This window comes from Phyllostomus hastatus, unplaced genomic scaffold (genome assembly GCF_019186645.2).
Source record: "Phyllostomus hastatus isolate PE091 unplaced genomic scaffold, TTU_PhHast_1.1 phas_contig_40, whole genome shotgun sequence".
Lineage (NCBI taxonomy): Eukaryota > Metazoa > Chordata > Mammalia > Chiroptera > Phyllostomidae > Phyllostomus > Phyllostomus hastatus.
Genome location: NW_025333872.1, coordinates 88,359,780 through 88,377,860, shown reverse-complemented (window position 1 = coordinate 88,377,860; position 18,081 = coordinate 88,359,780). Strand labels below are relative to the sequence as shown.

General features: G+C 55.5%; 1 protein-coding gene across 2 annotated transcripts; it reads right to left on the bottom strand.

Annotated features, from left to right (window-relative positions):
• Positions 1–11,870: 11,870 nt before the first annotated feature.
• On the bottom strand, positions 11,871–17,386 carry LOC123822058 (UL16-binding protein 3-like). 2 transcript variants are annotated; one of them, XM_045843897.1, is made up of 5 exons: positions 17,229–17,386; positions 14,694–14,924; positions 14,188–14,463; positions 13,251–13,424; positions 11,871–12,204 (listed from the first exon to the last, which is right to left on the bottom strand). In XM_045843897.1, exons 2-5 carry the CDS (start codon positions 14,851–14,853, stop codon positions 12,008–12,010), a joined length of 807 nt encoding a protein of 268 aa, XP_045699853.1. In that variant the 5' UTR covers positions 14,854–14,924; positions 17,229–17,386; the 3' UTR covers positions 11,871–12,007. The 2 variants fall into 2 exon arrangements, with proteins under 2 accessions (XP_045699853.1, XP_045699852.1); XM_045843896.1 differs by having other exon boundaries at positions 17,248–17,386.
• Between the last annotated feature and the right edge of the window lie 695 nt (positions 17,387–18,081).

Below are 18,081 nucleotides of genomic sequence, written 5' to 3'. Positions count from 1 at the left end.
TGCTGGCCCTAGAAACAGCTCACTGTTCTGAGACCCACTGTCCCTGCCCTGCCCCGTGCACTCCTGCTGCAGTCAGCTGTCTGCATCCCCCTCCACCAGCAGCTCAGCCCCACCCACCTCCCCAGTCACCTCTGCTCAGGGCAGGGCCCCTCAGGGGCTCTGGATCTGGGGTCTGGAGGAGGCTGGCTGCCAGGTGATAGCACCAGGGCTCAGACAGGAAACCCGGGGGTCCAGGAGAACTGGCCCCCTCTAACTCGGTTCCGCAGAGCCCCTTCTATTCCCCTGCTGCCTCATCTGCCGACCTGAAGTCCTTTTCTCTGGGAACGCAGTCCTGAACTCCAGCCTTCTGACTTGTGTCTGCAACCCTTTTCACCCTCTTCCTGGGATTAGACCCAGGCCCCCTCCTCTTAGTTCCCGGGACAGTCCCCATCCCCTGACACATCCCATGCAGCCACCATGCTGCCCTCACCTGAATGTGAGCACTGCCCTGCCCTGTGCGCCTGCTGTCCCCACACCACCCACCCTGGGCCCAATCACTCTCTCCCAACAGAGACTCTGAGTCAGGACTGAAACTGCTAAACCCATTCAGAGGTGGTATTGAAGGACTTGCAGAAACAGAGCAGGGGAGAGGAAAAGAGAAGTGATGCGAGAGGAGGGCTCAGCGCCGGGGACAGGACGAAGAGAGAACGAGGCCCGCCTGGCCGGGGTCCGCGGGAAACCCACAGGGAGTGTCCGAGGCTCTGTGTGCGGTGGGGGGGGGAGCAGGAGAGAGGGGACGGGGGGGACGTGGGACACGCCTGTGGCTGTTATGTAAAAAAAAACCCCACTATGGTCGGATCACTTTCTTAAGCCACACACAACACACAGAAGCACAGACACAGTGTCAACGCCATTTCAAGAGACTGTAACTTTCCCCCTCTGCTCAGTTACCTTTTGGGTCCGGAACTGTGCTCTGATTCGGCCACATCGCACAAACTTCACTTGAGATTCGAACAACATTGTTCATAGGACCGTCCACCAAGTTCTTTAAGTATCTGCAATTACGATTACGGGATTTCCAAGGTTTGACCTTTTTGCCTATGAGGGGGCCAATGCGGAAACATCTCTGTTTCTTGTAGTAAAGGTACAACAATGGACTCCAGCTTCCATCGGATTCCTGCTGATACGTCATGACGCCCTGCACAGAGGAAAAAACTGTCCCCACCCCCATGAGAAACAGGTCAGCCTCGGGTCTTGACAGTTCCTCTGTCCCCACCTGGTACCCAGCCCTCTGCTCCCCTCCTAACTCCTGGTCCTGCTCTCTTCTTGTGTCTGGCCCTGGCTCTGGGCCTCTTGGGCAGGGTAAACTCCCAATATTCACACAAACACGATTGTTCCCTACCCCTACAGCACTGCTGTGCTTCTGCCCTGCATCAGGCAAACTTACCAAAGTCTGATTTATTGTACATCAGTGGGCTTCCGATCTCTTCTGCCACGTCCACACAACGTTCACACTGTTGATTCAGGGTCTCTGTGACATTCCACATCATCTCCAGGGAACTATTGAGTTTGGCCTTCAGACCGTTACAGGTATAAGGAATACAGCTCCCATTGACCATAGCTTCAACCGCACACAGTGGCAGTCCACTGGCAGAGAAATTGAATGTGTAGCCAAGAGGGGAGGCATCTGCGAAGGAGAAGATGCAGGTGAAAGGTGGGTTGAAAGAAAAGTGACCATGAACATCTCCCCCATCACAGTGACAACAAGTGACTCCCCCTGACACCTGGGCTGGCAGACCGAGCACTGACCCTGTCAGGCACCTCTCTGCACCAGGTGAGGGCGAGCTCCCCTCCCCTGCTTGAGGGAAACCAGGAGGCCTCTGCCTGGCAGAAGCCACACCAGAAACCACACGCCTCCAGGTATGTCCCCTCTGCCTGCCAGGCCAATACCCATCATCCCTCAGCCCACAACCAATCCAGGGACGTGCCAGGTGGCAATGGAGGAAAAATCTAGATGTCAGAGTATTGTCAGGAACTAGCCCAGTGTCCTGTGGGGACACGAACAGCATGTAGGGGGCTGCTCCTGACAAAGGTGGGTGACAGCGGGGTGGGGGATATGGACAGATCCCAATGATGGAGAAGGGACAGTTCTGGATTGTGGGTTGTTATTTAGCACAGCCCTGGGCGATGGTGCCACCTGCTGCTGGGATGGGTCTTGTGAGCTTAGCAAAAGGCGTGGCTACCCTGCCTGGAGCAGGCCAGCTGATCTTCTGAGGCAGGTAGTACAGGAGGGGTCAGATGGCTCAGGGGAGAGAATGTGCCAGGCGGGTGTAGTGTGAAAAGGCAAAAAAGTGTCCTTTCAACCTTGCTCCATGGGAAAGCCTGAAGCTAACTCTTGTTTATCAAGTCTATGAGGAGAGCATGTATGAGAGGAAGAGCATCAGAATTCTCCAAAACCTGAGATGACTTTTGCTGAAGGTGAGGATGGTGGTAGGAGTCCGTGTTCCCCAAAATGGCTGCCAGCAGTCATGGGGGTGGCAAATGTCGAGATAACAAATCACAGGTACAGGTGCTCTGGGTCAGGAGCAAAGGAGGTAAGCTGTTCAAACGATTGGCAAGGTCAGCAATCCAGACGTGACTCAGCCACAGAGCAATGGCTATGACTCATAACAGAAGGATATGAGATGCAAAATGGATGGACAGCCAGCCTGGATGCTTACAGATGGGTTTGAATAATTACAACAGAGACAAGACATAAGGATGGATGAGGAGGAGGCTGAAATGACCCCCCAACAAAAGAACGAATCCTTGGGCCAGTTCCCAGAGCTGAGCCACTTCTCAGACCCTGAACTCATTACTAGACAGAGAGGCTGCACTGCAATGAGAGGGGCCCTCCCAACACCGCAGGGAGTACGAGTGCGAACTGCTTCCCCGAACTCGCACTGGTCGGCCTGCCGCACCAGGGTGGGTGTGCACTGGGAGGAGGGGCTTCTCACACATTCGCATTTGCTCTGGTCGTGGGTCCGCACAAGTCACCGGGTCTACAGTGAGGCACGGGGGTGGGGGAATAACAGACACCTGCCCCGGGTCCTGCCCACGGAGTGGTTGCTGGTCCACAGACCCACACAGTGACCATTTCACGTTTCCCAGGTTTGCAGCAGGAATGAGAAGACTTTGTAGTTTGGGAACTCTTTGTGGACCGAAGGCTGCCATAGCAGGGAAACTTAAGTACAGTATCCTCAATCTGTCTTCCCCTTTCTCTAAGTAGAGTGCTAAAAGAGAATTTTGTCCTGGACACAGCGAAAGAGATGGGTACCGACCTCGACCCCTAAATAAGGCAACTAGACGAGCTGGGGAGGGGCCGCACTCCCCAGGGACAGTGGTGGGGACTGAGCCCGGGCTGCAGGCAGGCGGGCTGCGCGGGGGGCCGAGACTCGTCAGGGGGAGGTGGCCAGCGAAGGGGGAGCCTGGCGGGGCTGCAGGTGTGCGCACCTGCCCGCAGAGCCCCCGGGGAAGTTCGTGGGGGTGGCAGCGGGGAGGAAGGAGGGGTTTTGCCCGGGAAAGGCCTGAGAGCACACACAGTGTCTCGGCGGGCCGCGGTCTGTGGGTTGCGACACAGAGGAAACGCCACAGTCAGGGGCACGTTCTTCAAGGGCCCCCAGGAGGACGGCGGAACCGGAACCGGGGCAGGACAGCGGCCCGGGGATGACCCGTGTTTCCTCCGGCGGCCTTTCTTGCTGCGCCCCCTTCCCTCCTCCCTTCTCCCCGTGCGGACGCGCCCCACCTCTCCGCCCTCCATCACCTCCTTCCCGCCGCTCTTCTTGCCCGAAGGCAACTACCTGCCGCGCACGGCGCCCCTAAATGAGCTCACGCAGGGGACTGACCAGGGGGCAGCTTTGCCACCGGCAGAAGGTTCTGGAACTGCCCTGGGTACTTCATTCCCGTCCGTGGATTTAATGTTCTCCCCCCTACACACTTTTCCCGCCCTCCCTGCCCCGGGCCCCCGCCCTCAACCACCCCTTACTTTACATCCCAAACTCACTCTTCAGATTCCAAACGCAGTCCGCTGCCCCGGCACAGGTCGGCAGCAGGCCCAGGACCAGGACCAGGAGGGCGAGCCTGAACGAGGACCCGGCGGTGCACAGCGGGGCACAGGGGCGCACGGACGGCCCCGCTGCCTTGCGGAGAGGCAGGGCCGCAGAGCGCCTGGGACGGAGTCCGAGAGATTCCGTCCCCCTCCCGCCGCCTCTCACCGGAGTGCCGGTCGTTTCCATACAGGCAGACAGGTGAACAGGAGCCGACCGCGGTGAAGAAGTACTGCCCGCGGAAGGAGTGGGAGAGAGGGGAGGGACAGGGTTGGTCTCTGTGTGCCAGTTGGGAAGTCACCAGGTCCGATTCTTCTCCTCCCCGCGGGCAGCCCCACCCACTCAAGTGTGACTGGCCGCTCTCTCTCGGCCAGCGCTCCCCAGCACCAGCCCTCCACACACTCTCTCCGTCTCTCACACTCACACACACACACACACACACACACACGCCCAACCCACTTTCTCCCTTCATTCACCCGCACATCCCAGGAGAGAGGAAAGACAGGTGCCTCCTTAACTAACCCTACAAGCCCTGTTGACACCCCACAAAACCAACCGCACCCCACACACTCCCAACACACCACCTCCCTCCCCAACACTCCTTCTCCCCACCCCCCAATCCTCACCCCACCAGCACCAGCCCACATCTGCAGAAGTGGGAACAGGTCCCCCTGGCACCCAGGTGTGGTCAGAACAGGGGGTGCTCCCGCAGGGTCTCCACCCACAGGCACCAACATCAGACCACAGGCCCCTACCCTGCTCTCAAGACTTTAGCGCACAAACCCTCCCTCCATCATCCCCAGGGCTCCCGCCTCTGAGCTAACCAGCGCCCCCTGCAGCAGCTCCCTGAACCTGCAGCTCCAGGCGCTCCTTTCAGCGCGTCCCTCCGAAGGGACTGACTGCTCCTCACCCAGCCCACCCAGCTCGCCCAGCTCACCCAGGGTTATCACACAATTCTGTGGGGTCCCAAGAACACCAGTGCCTCCAATACCTTCCCATTTCTGAAGTGCCTGAACCTCTCCCTCCTCCAAGTGCCGCCTTATCCCCTCACTTGAGGACACTTCCAGTAAAAGCCCCTGCACCTGGCCCAGGAAACCTAAAGTGGAAGACACAGGGAGTACATTTTCCCAAAGTATGACCTGGGAAGGTTGGTAAGGAAGGGCCCTCTCTCCCCCCTCTTTGGTCCCAAACCCACACTTTCCACGTGCTGAGGAGGCAGCAGCATATAATGGACATAGATTCAGGCAGGAGGCTGCAAACTGTTTCTAGAGAAAGGACAGATAGTAATGTTATTTATGATCATCGCACGGCGTGTCCTATCTGTCTCTGCCTGCACCACACACCTCCACATTTACGGTGCCATATGCAAACAAATGTTGAACAAGATATGGCCACTGCACTATCAATACTTTGCTGACCCAATATTAGGTGTATATAGGGTGTCATAGATATGGGTGACCTGTCCAACCTGTCCACTGTCCACTGTCCACTGAAGACCCAGAACAGTTTGGTGCCCTGTGTCCTCTGGGTGGAGTGACTGTCAGAGGGCCTGAGTCCTGCAGCAACAGGCCACTGCTCCCCTGCGCTCTACAGACTGAATTCCTGGTCCCAGGGGGCCCTTGAGACACTGCAGGAAGTCACAGGTGTAACCTGAGGGCAGTGCTGGGGCTACATTTCTGGTGTCAAGATCAGGAACAGCTGTCTCTGCATCTTATATGTCCCTGTGACTCTGATCATTTCAAAGCCCAAAGAATCACTTCAATCTTGTCAAGATTGGGCCTATCTGATGACATGATGCTAATGATGAACTATTCTTGGTTCATAGCCAGAGGTCTCATCCCTACCAGACCCCAGTGCTTTACCAGGAGCCTCTTTTCATGGTGTGCATTTCCCTGCTGCAAGTGACATGGCCTTGCCTCTGTGCACTGGGGGGACTGTGCTGTGAGTCTCCAGTAGGGAATGCCATGAAGTCCCCATCGCACCTTGTCCTACCACAGATACCTCTGCGTCATCATTCTCTTGGGTCTTATGGCCCAAGGGCAAAACACAGCCACATCCATCCATTCGAGTACTGGCTATCACCGCTCTCATGCCTCCACATCAGAGCTGAGTCATTGCAACGGATGTCTGGTCTGCAAAGCCTGAGACATTTCGTGGATGCCCACCTATACACAGTCTTCACATCAGGCAGGCAATTAAATGGAGCTAGGAAGGGATACACCCCTGCTTCCTTAGAGGTTTTTAAGGTTGGTACTCTTCTCTGTTATTTCATTGAGGATAAGATACTTCATTAATGATCTATTTGGAGCAAAGAGGAGAAAATCTAAGGAGGTGATCTTTGAATTTCCCTACTGTGTAGCCCTCATGCCACAAGTATTTCACTCACAAAAGGATTTTCTATTCCTGGTACAAATCCAGACAATGTGAAGTGAACACTGTGGGAATTGCTGAACCAAATGACTCCTGTGCGTGCAGGACCTGGGGGACACCTGTCTATTTATTCCCTGAAACTGAACCCCCATGCATCACTGTACTAACAGGGCCAGTGAGGATACTTCTGGTCCCTGGGGATGACCTCAGCTCACACACTAGGCCCGATGTCAATGTCTGGGTATTTTCTGCTCCCCGGTGCACACACTCACCAGGTCAATAGCCACATGGCCTTTGATGTCAACTTGAAGGGTCCCTGATGATTGGGTCCCACCCACTCCTTCTAGGAATGGGTTCCAGGTCTCAGAAGTATCTCAGTTCTGGAAACTGGACAACGGATCCAGCTTCTTTCTTGAGAGGCTGCTTTTAGCTTCCTATTTATGGTTGTGTTTTATTTTTCTTTTTTATTATATGAATCCATTACTCTCTGGATTGGCTTTCACCCATTTGCCTCTGGGATTGCTGCATTCTATGAGCCAAGGATATGTATAGTTTTCTGGGGCCCAGGCCCTTGGCTGGCATTCCAAACTTTGGGTTTTTTCAATAATAAACTGTGCCTGCCTGTGACAGCTGAGCGCCTGTCTCAGGAACACCACCTCCACCTGCCAAGCCGGCCATCAGGAATGGCCATTCCTGAGCTTCTCCAAAATGCCGGGTCCTTCCCACTGTCAGGGAAGAAGAATTTTTCCTCTACCCTCCTAGGGTCTTCTGGCTGGCCTAAAAATTGAATTAACATCAGTTGGATTAAATGGAAAAGCAAACTTTAATTTGGTAAAAAATAGAGATCAAAGAAATATGAGACTCTCTGAAGGAACCAAACTAGGCAGTTTTTATAACCTTTGACAAAGAAACAATAATTTGTAAAGAATTGACCGCATCAAGTTTGAGCTTGGAAGAATAAATTCATAATGAAGAGATCAGGTTTGTCTACATGGCCTTCGTGGCTCTAAATTCACTGTGCCTTGTGCTAAGGATGTCCCCTCTACCTCCTGGTACAGGCAGGGTGTCTTGCTTTTAGGGGAACAAGTGAGGGTCAGAGTGTCCTTCTTCATCCAGCTATTCTAAGCAACCACAATTCAAAATGATCGATATGCTGAAATGACACATTCTCTGGTGGCCTACCTTGAACGTCATTGTCACCAGCACTGCTTGTAAGTTCCATGCACAAACGGCCCTCCTCTCCCTGGAGCACAGTGGGCAGACAGCTTATGCTCGTTCTGGCTTTGCAATACCGTACCCACTCTGGCATATGTGTTCCTGGGGCCTTGTAACCCCACCCTGTACCACCTACCTTGGATTTCCTCATCTTCTCCTCCATGCTGTACACTCAGTGCTTTTCCGAAACCCCCGGGACCCAGCCCAGCAGGAGGTCGGCCGTATCCCCCAGGGCTGTGCCAAGTCCCTCCACCCGTGACTGTCAGCTCTCCTTCTCCAGCGCTGGGGTCTCGCCTCAACAGGCCAGCACTGTCACCCCGCTTCCTCAGGACTGGAACCCTACACACTCTGCCCTCTCCCCACAGGGCGCTGTGCTGTCTGTGACAATCCTGTGGCATCCAGACCTTTGCCCCCCAGCAAACCTGGCACGGCCTTGTGTTGTTGGCCCCAACTGAGGCTCGGGGTGTGGCCTGGTGGGCACAGAGAGGACGCATCTGGAGATGTGTGGCTTCCAGCCAGACAGAGGCCTCCTGGTCACTCCTCACACAAGGGAGGGGCACTGTCCCTTCCCCTGGTGAGGGGAGGGGCTGGGCAGGGTCAGTCCCTGCTGTGCCAGCCCAGCCAGCAGGGGGATTCTCCTGCTGTCACAGACATGGGGGAGGGGTGCCAAGGGTCCTTTTGTTTCATATCCAAATGTTATCAGAATTTTTTATTCAAGATGCTGCAACTTCAACATTAGTCCTAATGGACTTATATGGTGTAAAGTTCAAGGCCAGGTCATGGAAACACTATTCTTAATCATACCTGTAGTAGCAAGAAAGTTAAATCAACCTGCTCTCTGGGTGTGAAGGTGAATGCCCGAAAGGCCCAGAAGAAGCAGAGGGACTGTGAAGGACCTGAGGGACGAGATCAAGAGAGAAACTGCTTGACATCAAATCAGAGGTATTCAAACCAGCGGTAAGTTTGAAAGGTCCACAGCACAAATCGAGCAGACGTTGTAGGGATCCAGAGCTCTGCGTGTGTGTAAAGATTGGATGTGGGTCCCACTGTGAGGCCGAGCGGTGGGGACAGGGCACAGCGGACACAGCAGAACTAGGGCATCAGGGGGAGCAGTGGTATCCCGGTTCTCACTGGCCAACAACCTCTGGGCCTGCAAACTTGGGCACAAATATCACCTTCCGTTTAGCATTCATTTCCCTCCTGCTGTACTCAGGGCTCTTCAGAGAAACACCTCGATAATGACGATAGACAGAGCATACCTGGGTAGACAGCCAGACAGACTTATTGTGAAGTATTTGCTCCTGTGACTGTGGAGGATGTCAAGTGCAAGAGCTGCCATGTAGGTCAGCATGCTGGAGAACCAATGCCAATGCCAATGGTGCCCATGCAGGGTGAAGGCCGCTGCTGGAGACCCCCCTCTTACAGGGGCTTCGGGCGGGAGTCACACTTCCTGTTCCTTTCAGACCTCCAATGGCCTTGACAAGGCCTCTCCACATGCTGGAGGGCAATCTCCTTAACTCAAAGTTCACCAACTCATTACACCTCCCAGACTAAATTAACCACCCCCCCTCCCCTCCCCTGGGTCCTAACACCCTCGTCCTCAGTCAGAATGTCACACCGCTCTAAGCGGGCCTGAGTGGGCTCTGTGGATAAAGCTGAGGGACCCAGGAGGAGTCTCACAGGCATGTGAATTGGGCAATAGGGACATAGACCTCTGTCACAGGGTGAAACCTGCCAGGAACCCCTCCCTGCAGCGGGAGAAGAAATTCCTGGACAGTGCTGAGCTGTGCACATGGAAAGGAGGAGAGAATTTACAAAAGTCCACCTTCCCTGGGCGGGATTCCAGCAAGCCAATAAGGAAAAAATGTACCAGTTTGCTGCAGCCAAAACAGTGGTGGAAGAAATTTCCCAGAACTTGCCTCCTCTCACGGAATTTAAATAACTACATGACAGAATGAATAAATAAGTAAATAAGTAAAACAGTACACACTGCTGATCTATCTGGGTAGAGAGGAGGCAGTGAGTGCCCCAGCTACCTCAGTTGTGCAGAACACAGCTGGAGAAAACTGTTTCTCTCCAGCGCCCCCCAGAGCTCTGAGGCGGTACCTCCATGGCCGAGGGGAGGAGGAGACTGGGAAAGAGGTGGATGAGGCATCCTGCTCCAGGTGACTGCACTGCAGTCCCAGTGGGAAGGACCACATCCGAGGACCTCCCCACCAGTTCCGGGAGCACCCCCAATGCCTCAGTGCTGAAGCCACACACACACACACACACACACACACACCCCGCCTCTGGCCCCTGGGAGAATTTCCGTGTGTGCTGTGGGAGAGCCCCAGCAGACAGGAAGTGCACTCCAAAAACAGGTCCCGATTCCTGAACAAGGGAGAAAGCACAAACTTGAGATATATCACCACTTTCTGGAAGGCAAAATAGAAATTCCCATTAGCCAGCCTGGTGAATTGTGGAAACAGGAAACAATATAAAAGTTTAACAATTCTTCCATGAGAGACAGCAAGAAGAACAGAGCAGGTGTACCCACACAGAGACAGAGAGAGATTGCAATAACCACCATCTAACAGAGCACCCCGTCTGAGGGCAACTAGCAAGACTTCAGGACGTGTGTAATGCTTCATATGCAAATGCAGTGACTCAAAACTGCAAGGGACATGAGGAGTCAAGAATACACGCCATTGCAAAAACAAAAAATATAATTCTCCCTACACCTAGGTCAACGGCATGGATTGGTGACCTAACTAATAAATAATTCAGAACTGCTGCTTGAAGAAACTCAGTGAGCTACTGGAAATTTCAGAAATCTTGAAAAAAAAATGCTCAAAGTGAGAACTCAGAAGGCCAGAGATAAAAACAGATTTCCTCCCATCACGGGTGTAAGGAGAGTGTAGAAGTTTAGTCTTTGGCCTGTGCTCTCGATGACTTCTGAGTCAGTTTCTATGGAATCCTTTCTCTCTTGAGTATGGGCCCCGTTCCTTCCTTTTTAGCTGTCCAGACATTTTTTGTTGGTTGCTTGACCCTTGTGACTCTGTGCGTTGGGAACTGCCTGCGGCCCCTCAGCAGCAGGCCCCACACCAGAGGGAAGCTGCGTGAGCGCCCAAGCCCCAGGGGCCCATGGAGGCCCAGCCTCCTGGAATTCCTCACCACTCACACCTGGATCCAAACTGTCTTCTGCCTTCCTCCTGCTCCCCAGCGCCCTTGGCCACTGCAAATGCAGCCTAGTCTCAGGCTGCTTGGGTGGGGCAGTCCTCCTCAGTCACCTCGCACCAGGGGTTAAGCCAGACCCCTGTGCCTGCAGCTCTGTGGACGGGATCCCCCTCCTTGTGACAGGTCCTCTGCACCCACCATGCTACTGCCCCCCAGCTCCTGGTACACACACTCCCTGTATTGCTGCTGCCACCGCCTCCCACCTGGGCCCTTTCTGGGCAGTGGCTCTTGTCTGACCCAGTCACACTTGCCAGTCACGCTTGGACACTCTTATTTGCTAATCTGCTTTGCACTTCAGGGCCCACTCGTACAATACAGACAGACAGATCCTTGCTATTCTTGTAGGCAGCTAGAGGCTGAAGTCATTTCTTACATCACTACATTGCTCCCCCTTGAATCAAAGGCAGAGTAAATTATTTTCTCATCAGGAGGAATCTTAATTGGGGGCCCACACAGAGCCCTAGGAGCGCGGCTCCAACCCCAAAGCTGCCGACTTTCCTCAAGTGCTCCACTTCAACTACTGATATCTGCCTGCTTCCGCCTGGACAGAACACTGCAGGGAGGATGACAACAGTGGAAGAAAGTAATGATCGCTTAGTGTTAGTGCAGAAAAATGTGTTTGTTGTATTTATAATTTAACTCATCATTGAGTATGATCCTGACAAGAGAAAATAACAGATTTGTTAAGACATCAATGAAGACTGACCCCTCTACTTAAAAAAATTTAAAGCTTTTTTTGTTGGCATGTAATATCGCAACAGGAAAGAGTACAAATCTTAAATGGTCAGTGTGATGTATTTTCAAAAGGAAATCCGCCTGCACGATCGCCTGTTGTTTCAAGTCACGGGTCACACCCACTGTGTCCCCGACTCTGACTTCTATTACCCCAGGTCAGTTTTGTCTGTGTTCGAAACTGATACACTGGAACCCACTTAGCGTGCACGTTCTCTTGTGTATGACACTTTCCTCAACATCTTATCTCCGAGAGTCATCCACATTTTCTTTGGCAGTTTAGTATTTATTGAGTTCTAAATAGTGTTCCATTTGTAAACACTCTACACAGGGGTAGTGTAATAGCTTTTCTATTAGCCCAGACACCACAGGGCATGTAATATGCTACTAAGTAAATTACTTCCAGGTCACTTCCATGGAGTAGATGACAGGAATGTTGCATCTGCTGTAGCACCACGGTCTCCTGGAGGCTGTAAGGGCTGCAGCTCCTGGAGGTCAACAGGCCCTGGAGGCTCCAGCAGCTGGAGATGACAGCAAGGTGGCCGACTAGAAGGGACACGTGTGGGACTAGACCACACTCTCAGGAGCTCCTGAGCAGCATCTTCTGTCACCAGAAAACAAACACACGACAGTCAGACCCTAGGGCCTAAGGACAGCTGGGGCGAGGACTCAAGGGGCCAGGAACTGCCCTGCTCCCTCCACTGAAGCCCTGATCCTACAACACCGATGAGGAGCCCTGTGCAGAGACAGGGGCCTGCATCCTGATCCTCTAGCACTGCGGATGGATGCAGACAAACATCTTCCTTTCCTCTCTCCTGCTCTCCTTGCCCTGGTCCCAGCACACCACTCTGAGTCCCACTGTCCCTGCCCTGCCCCCTGCACTCCTGCTGTAGTCAGCTGTCTGCATCCCCCTCCACCAGCAGCTCAGCCCCACCCCCCTCCCCAGTCAGCTCTGCTCAGGGCAGGGCCCCTCAGGGGCTCAGGATCTGGGGTCTGAAGGAGGCTGGCTGCCAGCTGATTGCACCGGGGATGACCCTGGAGTCCTAGGGGTCCACAGAACACTGGCCCCCTAACCTGGTCCTGCACACTCCCTACTGTTCACCTGCTGTCTCACGTGCCACCCCAAAGTCCCTTTCTGTGGGAACAGAGTCCAGAACTCCAGCCTTCTGAGTTGTGTCTGCAAGTCCCCCCACCTTCTTCCTGGGATTAGACCAAGGCCCACTCCTATAGCCCCCTGCACAGTCCCCGTCCCCTGGACACATCCCATGCAGCCACCACACTGCTCTCACCTGAGTATGAGCACACCGCTGCCCTGTGCACCTGCTGTCCCCACCCTGGGCCCAAACACTCTCTCCCAACAGAGACTCTGAGTCAGGACCGAATCACTGAACCCCTGCAGCACCAGCGGGCCTTAGGCCTTGGTGTGGGCCCCTGTCTGTCCCTCTGGCACCAACGTGAGGAGACAGCAGATCTGGGGGCTGAGCTTGTCCACGTGACTGCTGGCAAGTGGTACTAGGTCTTATTGTCCTGGTCCCCTTTCCAGGAGGGGAAGGTTCAGGGAGGGGCAGGGGTCATGGTGTGAATTCACCCTCCCTGTCCTCACTGTGGGCCATCTGCTCCTCACGTCCCACTGGGTTCTGCCCTCTGTACCTGTTACTGTAATAGAACTCAGCCAAAGTATGATCAGGCCGGCGAGGATCACAGGGATGATTGAGGTGACAGGCCTGTTGGTGGTGGCCTTGGATGGAGCAGCTCCTGGGGCCGTGCTTGGTGTAGTTGAAACTGTGGGTGGTGAGGTTGAGGCTGCAGCTGTGTTTGGTGCGGCTGCAAGGAAAAGAGCAGAGTGTCAGCCTTGTCCAGACCCCGTTTATGAGGAGACGCCCCCTCAGCCCTGCTGCCCCAGGTCACCCTACGATGCAGACAGGTTCCACCCCTCTACGTGTGGCAGCCACTGTGGCAGGTCCCGGGGTTGGAACAAAGAGAGGACATGGGCCCCGTCCCCTTGGGCTCCTGCAGCTAATGGGGGAAGCAGGGTCACAGCATACCCCGTCCCTCCTGCTGTGACAGAAGAGGGGGTGACACATGAGGAAGGCGGTAGAGCAGTCCCCACAGAAGCTGACATCTGAGGCGGATGAAGGACTTGCAGAAACAGACCAGGGGAGACGGAGAGAGAAGTGATGCGAGAGGAGGGCACAGCGCCGGGGACAGGACGAAGAGAGAACGAGGCCCGCCCGGCCGGGTCCGCGGGAAACCCACAGGGAGTGTCCGCGGCTCTGTGCGGTGGGGGCGGGGGGGGAGCGAGCAGGAGAGAGGGGACAGGGGAGTCGTGGGACACGCCTGTGGCTGTTATCCTCCAGAGAATTTACCACAGATGATTCTCTGTTTCAAACACACACTCACACAAGCACACAAACACAAACATTCGCACACATCCACGCACACAGAAGCAATCACAGAGTCTCACATTCACACACTCACAGTCACATACTCACATGCATATAAACTCACACACACTCACACACTCACACCAGGGTAGGTTGACCTTATCTGAAGGGAACCACCACTTCATCCCGCTCTTCTCTGTTACCTGCGGTCTCCAGCTCCTTCTTCCTGTCCACCAAGACTTTCGCCAATCTTTTCCCATCTCCCACTGAGGTCTTCTTGAGGAACTCCTTCATGTCCTCATCCTTCTCCCACGTCTTTTTCATCTCTTCGCCCCTGGAATTACTCGCTGTATACTCTCCACTCTTCTTCAGGTCAAAGTCCAGGGACCTCCGTCCACCCAAACGACACTCCCAGGGTCCACAGACGGTTCCACTGGCAGCACTCTGACACTGCAGCCTGACCTGCAGGATGCTGGAAGCTGCCCCACCGCCCCCACGGAAAGACGTCAGCCTCCACTCTTGACAAACCCTTCGCCCCCACCTGGTGTCCACCTCACGTGAGCCCTTCTAGTCCAGCCCCGTTCTCCCTGACCTTCCCGCTGGGCTGCATGGGAAGCACTGACACACACTCTCCCTTCCCACGTGGGGACAATAAATGTAGCTAACCCCACAGCCTGCTCCCTTCTGCATCGGGACTTTTCTAACTTACCTCTGAGTGTTTCTCTGGTTAGTTTACTTCTGATCTGGTCCCACACACTTTTCAGCATATCTTTCATATCTTTAGAGTCATTTGTGGTCATTACCCCCTGTTTCTCAGATATGACCTTTTCATTGTAACAGTCATATTGAAGAATTAGTGTGCTATCCATGAACACGTTGGCCACACACTGTAGTTGTTCATTAAAGGTAATGTTGAGAACATACTGGACAGAATGAGCATCTGTGAAGAAAAAACTCGGGTGAGGATTGGAGTTGGAAGAAAACAACCCAAAACACCCCTCACCCAACTCTGTGACAGCAAGGCAATCCCCCTGCTGGCTGGGCTGGCAGAGCAAGGACCCACCCTGCCTGGCCTCTCCCTTCACCAGGTGAAGGCGGGGGCCCTCCCTTTGCTTGAGGAGGAGCAGGAGGCCTCTGCCTGGCAGGAAGCCACACTTCTCTGGATGTGCCCTCTCTGTGCACCAGGCTATGCCATCGTCCTTCAGCCCATAACCAATCCTTTCCTCCGCTGTGCCAGGTGGCTGCGGAGGAAAGGTCTAGATGCCAGAGGATTGTCAGGAAATAGCTCAGTGTCCTATGGGAGGACATGGACAGCATGTAAGGGTCTGCCTCTCACAAAACTGGGTGACAGTGGGTTGAGGATGTGGATAGATCCCCCCATGCCGGAGAAGGGACAGGTCATGATCAGGGGTTGTGATCTGGCACAGCCCTCAGCAATGGTGCGAACCTGCTGCTGGGATGGGTCCTGCAAGGTTGGCAGAAGGCATGGCTACCGTGCCTGGAGCAGAATGGCCAGAACTTTCGAGCAGGTAGTGGAGGAAGGGTCAGCTGGCTCAGAGAACTGAATATGGCAGGGGGAGGTGTAATGTGAAAAGGCAGAAAAGAGTCTAAACAACTTTGCTCCATGGGAAAGCCTGAAGCTAACTCTCGTTTATTGAGCCTAGGAGGAGAGCATGGATGAGAAGACGCCAGAATTCTCAACAAGCTGGAAGATGACTTTTGCTGAAGGTGAGGATGGTGGTAGGAGTCCGTGTCCCCCAAAATGTCTGCCAGCAGTGGTGGACGTGGTGAATGTCCAGATAACAAATCACAGGTACAGGTGCTCTGGGTCAGGAGCAGAAGAGGTAAGATGTTCAAAACGATTGGGAAGGTCGGAAATCCAGACATGACTCAGCCACAGAGCAGTGGCTAAGGCTCAGAGCACAGGGGGATCTGAGATGCAAAATGGGTGGACACCAGCCTGGATACTTACAGATGGGTTTGAATAATTACAACAAACAGAGACAAGACATAAGGATGGATGATGAGGAGGCTGAAATGGCCTCCCAACCAAAGAACGAATCCTTCTGCCAGTTCCCAGAGCTGAGCCACTTCTCAGACCCTGAACTCATTACTAGACAGAGAGGCTGCACTGCAATGAGAGGGGCCCTCCCAACACCGCAGGGAGTGCGAGTGCGAACTCCTTCTCCGAACTCGCACTGGTCGGCCGGCTGCACCGGGGTGGGTGTGCACTGGGAGGAGGGGCTTCTCACACATTCCCATTTGCTCTGGTCGTGGGTCCGCATAAGTTACCGGGTCTACAGTGAGGCCGGGGGTGGGGAAATAAACAGACACCTGCCCCGGGTCCTGCCCACGGAGGGGTTGCTGGTCCACAGACCCACACAGTGATCATTTCACATTCCCAGGTTTGCAGCAGGAATGAGAAGTCTTTGTAGTTTGGGAACTCTTTGTGGACCGAAGGCTGCCATAGCAGGGAAACTTAAATACAGTATCCTCAAACTGTCTTCCCCTTTCTCTAAGTAGAGTGCTAAAACAAATTTTTTTCCTGGACACAATGAAAGAGATGAGCACCAACCTTAAACCTTAAAGAATAAAACGGGATGTGCTGGGGCGGGAGCACTGCTCCCCAGGGAAAGTGGTGGAAGTGACCCGGGGCTGCAGACTGCTCCGGCTGCGGAGTTCAAGACTCAGAATGGAGACCCCTCAGGGGGAAGTGGCTGGTGAAGGGGCAGCCTGGCGGGTGCTGCAGGCCTGTGGACCTGCCCCCAGAGCCCCCGGGGACGTTGAAGTTGGGGAGCGCAGTGCGGGTGCAGGGGGTTTCCCTGCGGAAGTCGTGTGAGCACAGTATCTCGGCAGGCCGGTGTCTATGGGTCACGACACACAGGAAACGCCACAGTCATGGGACAGGGGCGCCCATGTCCCCAGGAGAACGACGTGAACCGGTCAGGAGGGCGTCTGGGGATGATCCGCGTTTGCTTTAGTGGCTCCTCTTTCCCAGCTTCCTTCTGCCCGGGCGGACGCACCCCACCTCTCGGCCCCCAGCCACCCCCTTCCCCCCCCTCTTCCTGCCTGAAGGCCGTGTGGGCACCGCGACCCGAGAGGAGCTGGTGCACAGGACTGAGCAGGGACCCGCCTGGAGGTTCTGGAACAGCCCCGGGCACTTCGTCCCCGTCCACGAACTTAATGCCCCGCCACCCCAACCCCATTATTCCCTCCCTTCCCCACCCCCCGCCCCCACACTTACTTTTACACCCCGCACTTACCGCCCCGAGCCCCGAGACACCCCGCTGCCCGGGCGCGGTCCGCCAGCACAGTCAGCACCAGGACAACCTGGCCGAGCTCGCAGCGAGCGGGCTCCATGGGCGCAGCCGTCGCGGCTCTTCGTCGAAGAGTGCCTTGGCCGCTGCCTTTCCCCTGCCACCCCGCCACACCCCCGCTTTTCCGGGCTGGGCGTGGCTTTCGGGCTGCGGCGCGAGGAGCAGGGGGGTGACCCGGGGGAAGGAGTATCACCCGGGGAGGGAGCGGGAGAGACGGGGAAGGACAGTGGGAGCCTGCGCCCGCTCTGGCCCCCAAGCCCGGCCCGCCTCACCCCCGCGGCAGCCCCGCCCACGTGCGGCCAGCGCGGGTGCAGGTGCTGCGCACCGCTGCAGCCGGGGGAGACCGGCCCAAGGAGCCCGGGCCCACGCGCCCCTGCACCAGCCTCTGTCCCTCCTTTGCTCCCCCTCCCCCTCCCTCCCTCTCCCTCACCCCTCACCCCTCCCTCCCTCCCTCCCTCTCCCTCACCCCTCCCTCCCCTCCCCCCTCCCCCCTCCCTCCCTCTCCCTCACCCCCTCCCTCTCTCCCTCTCCCTCACCCCCTCACCCCTCCCTCCCTCCCTCTCCCTCACCCCCCTCCCCCCTCCCTCTCCCTCCCTCTCCCTCACCCCTCACCCCTCCCTCCCTCCCTCCCCCTCACCCCACACCCTCCCTCACCCTCCCTCCCTCTCCCACCCCCCCTCCCCCCTCCCTCCCCCTCCCCTCCCTCCCTCCCTCCCCCTCCCCCTCCCTCCCTCCCTCCCCCCTCACCCTCCCTCCCTCCCTCCCCCTCACCCTCCCTCC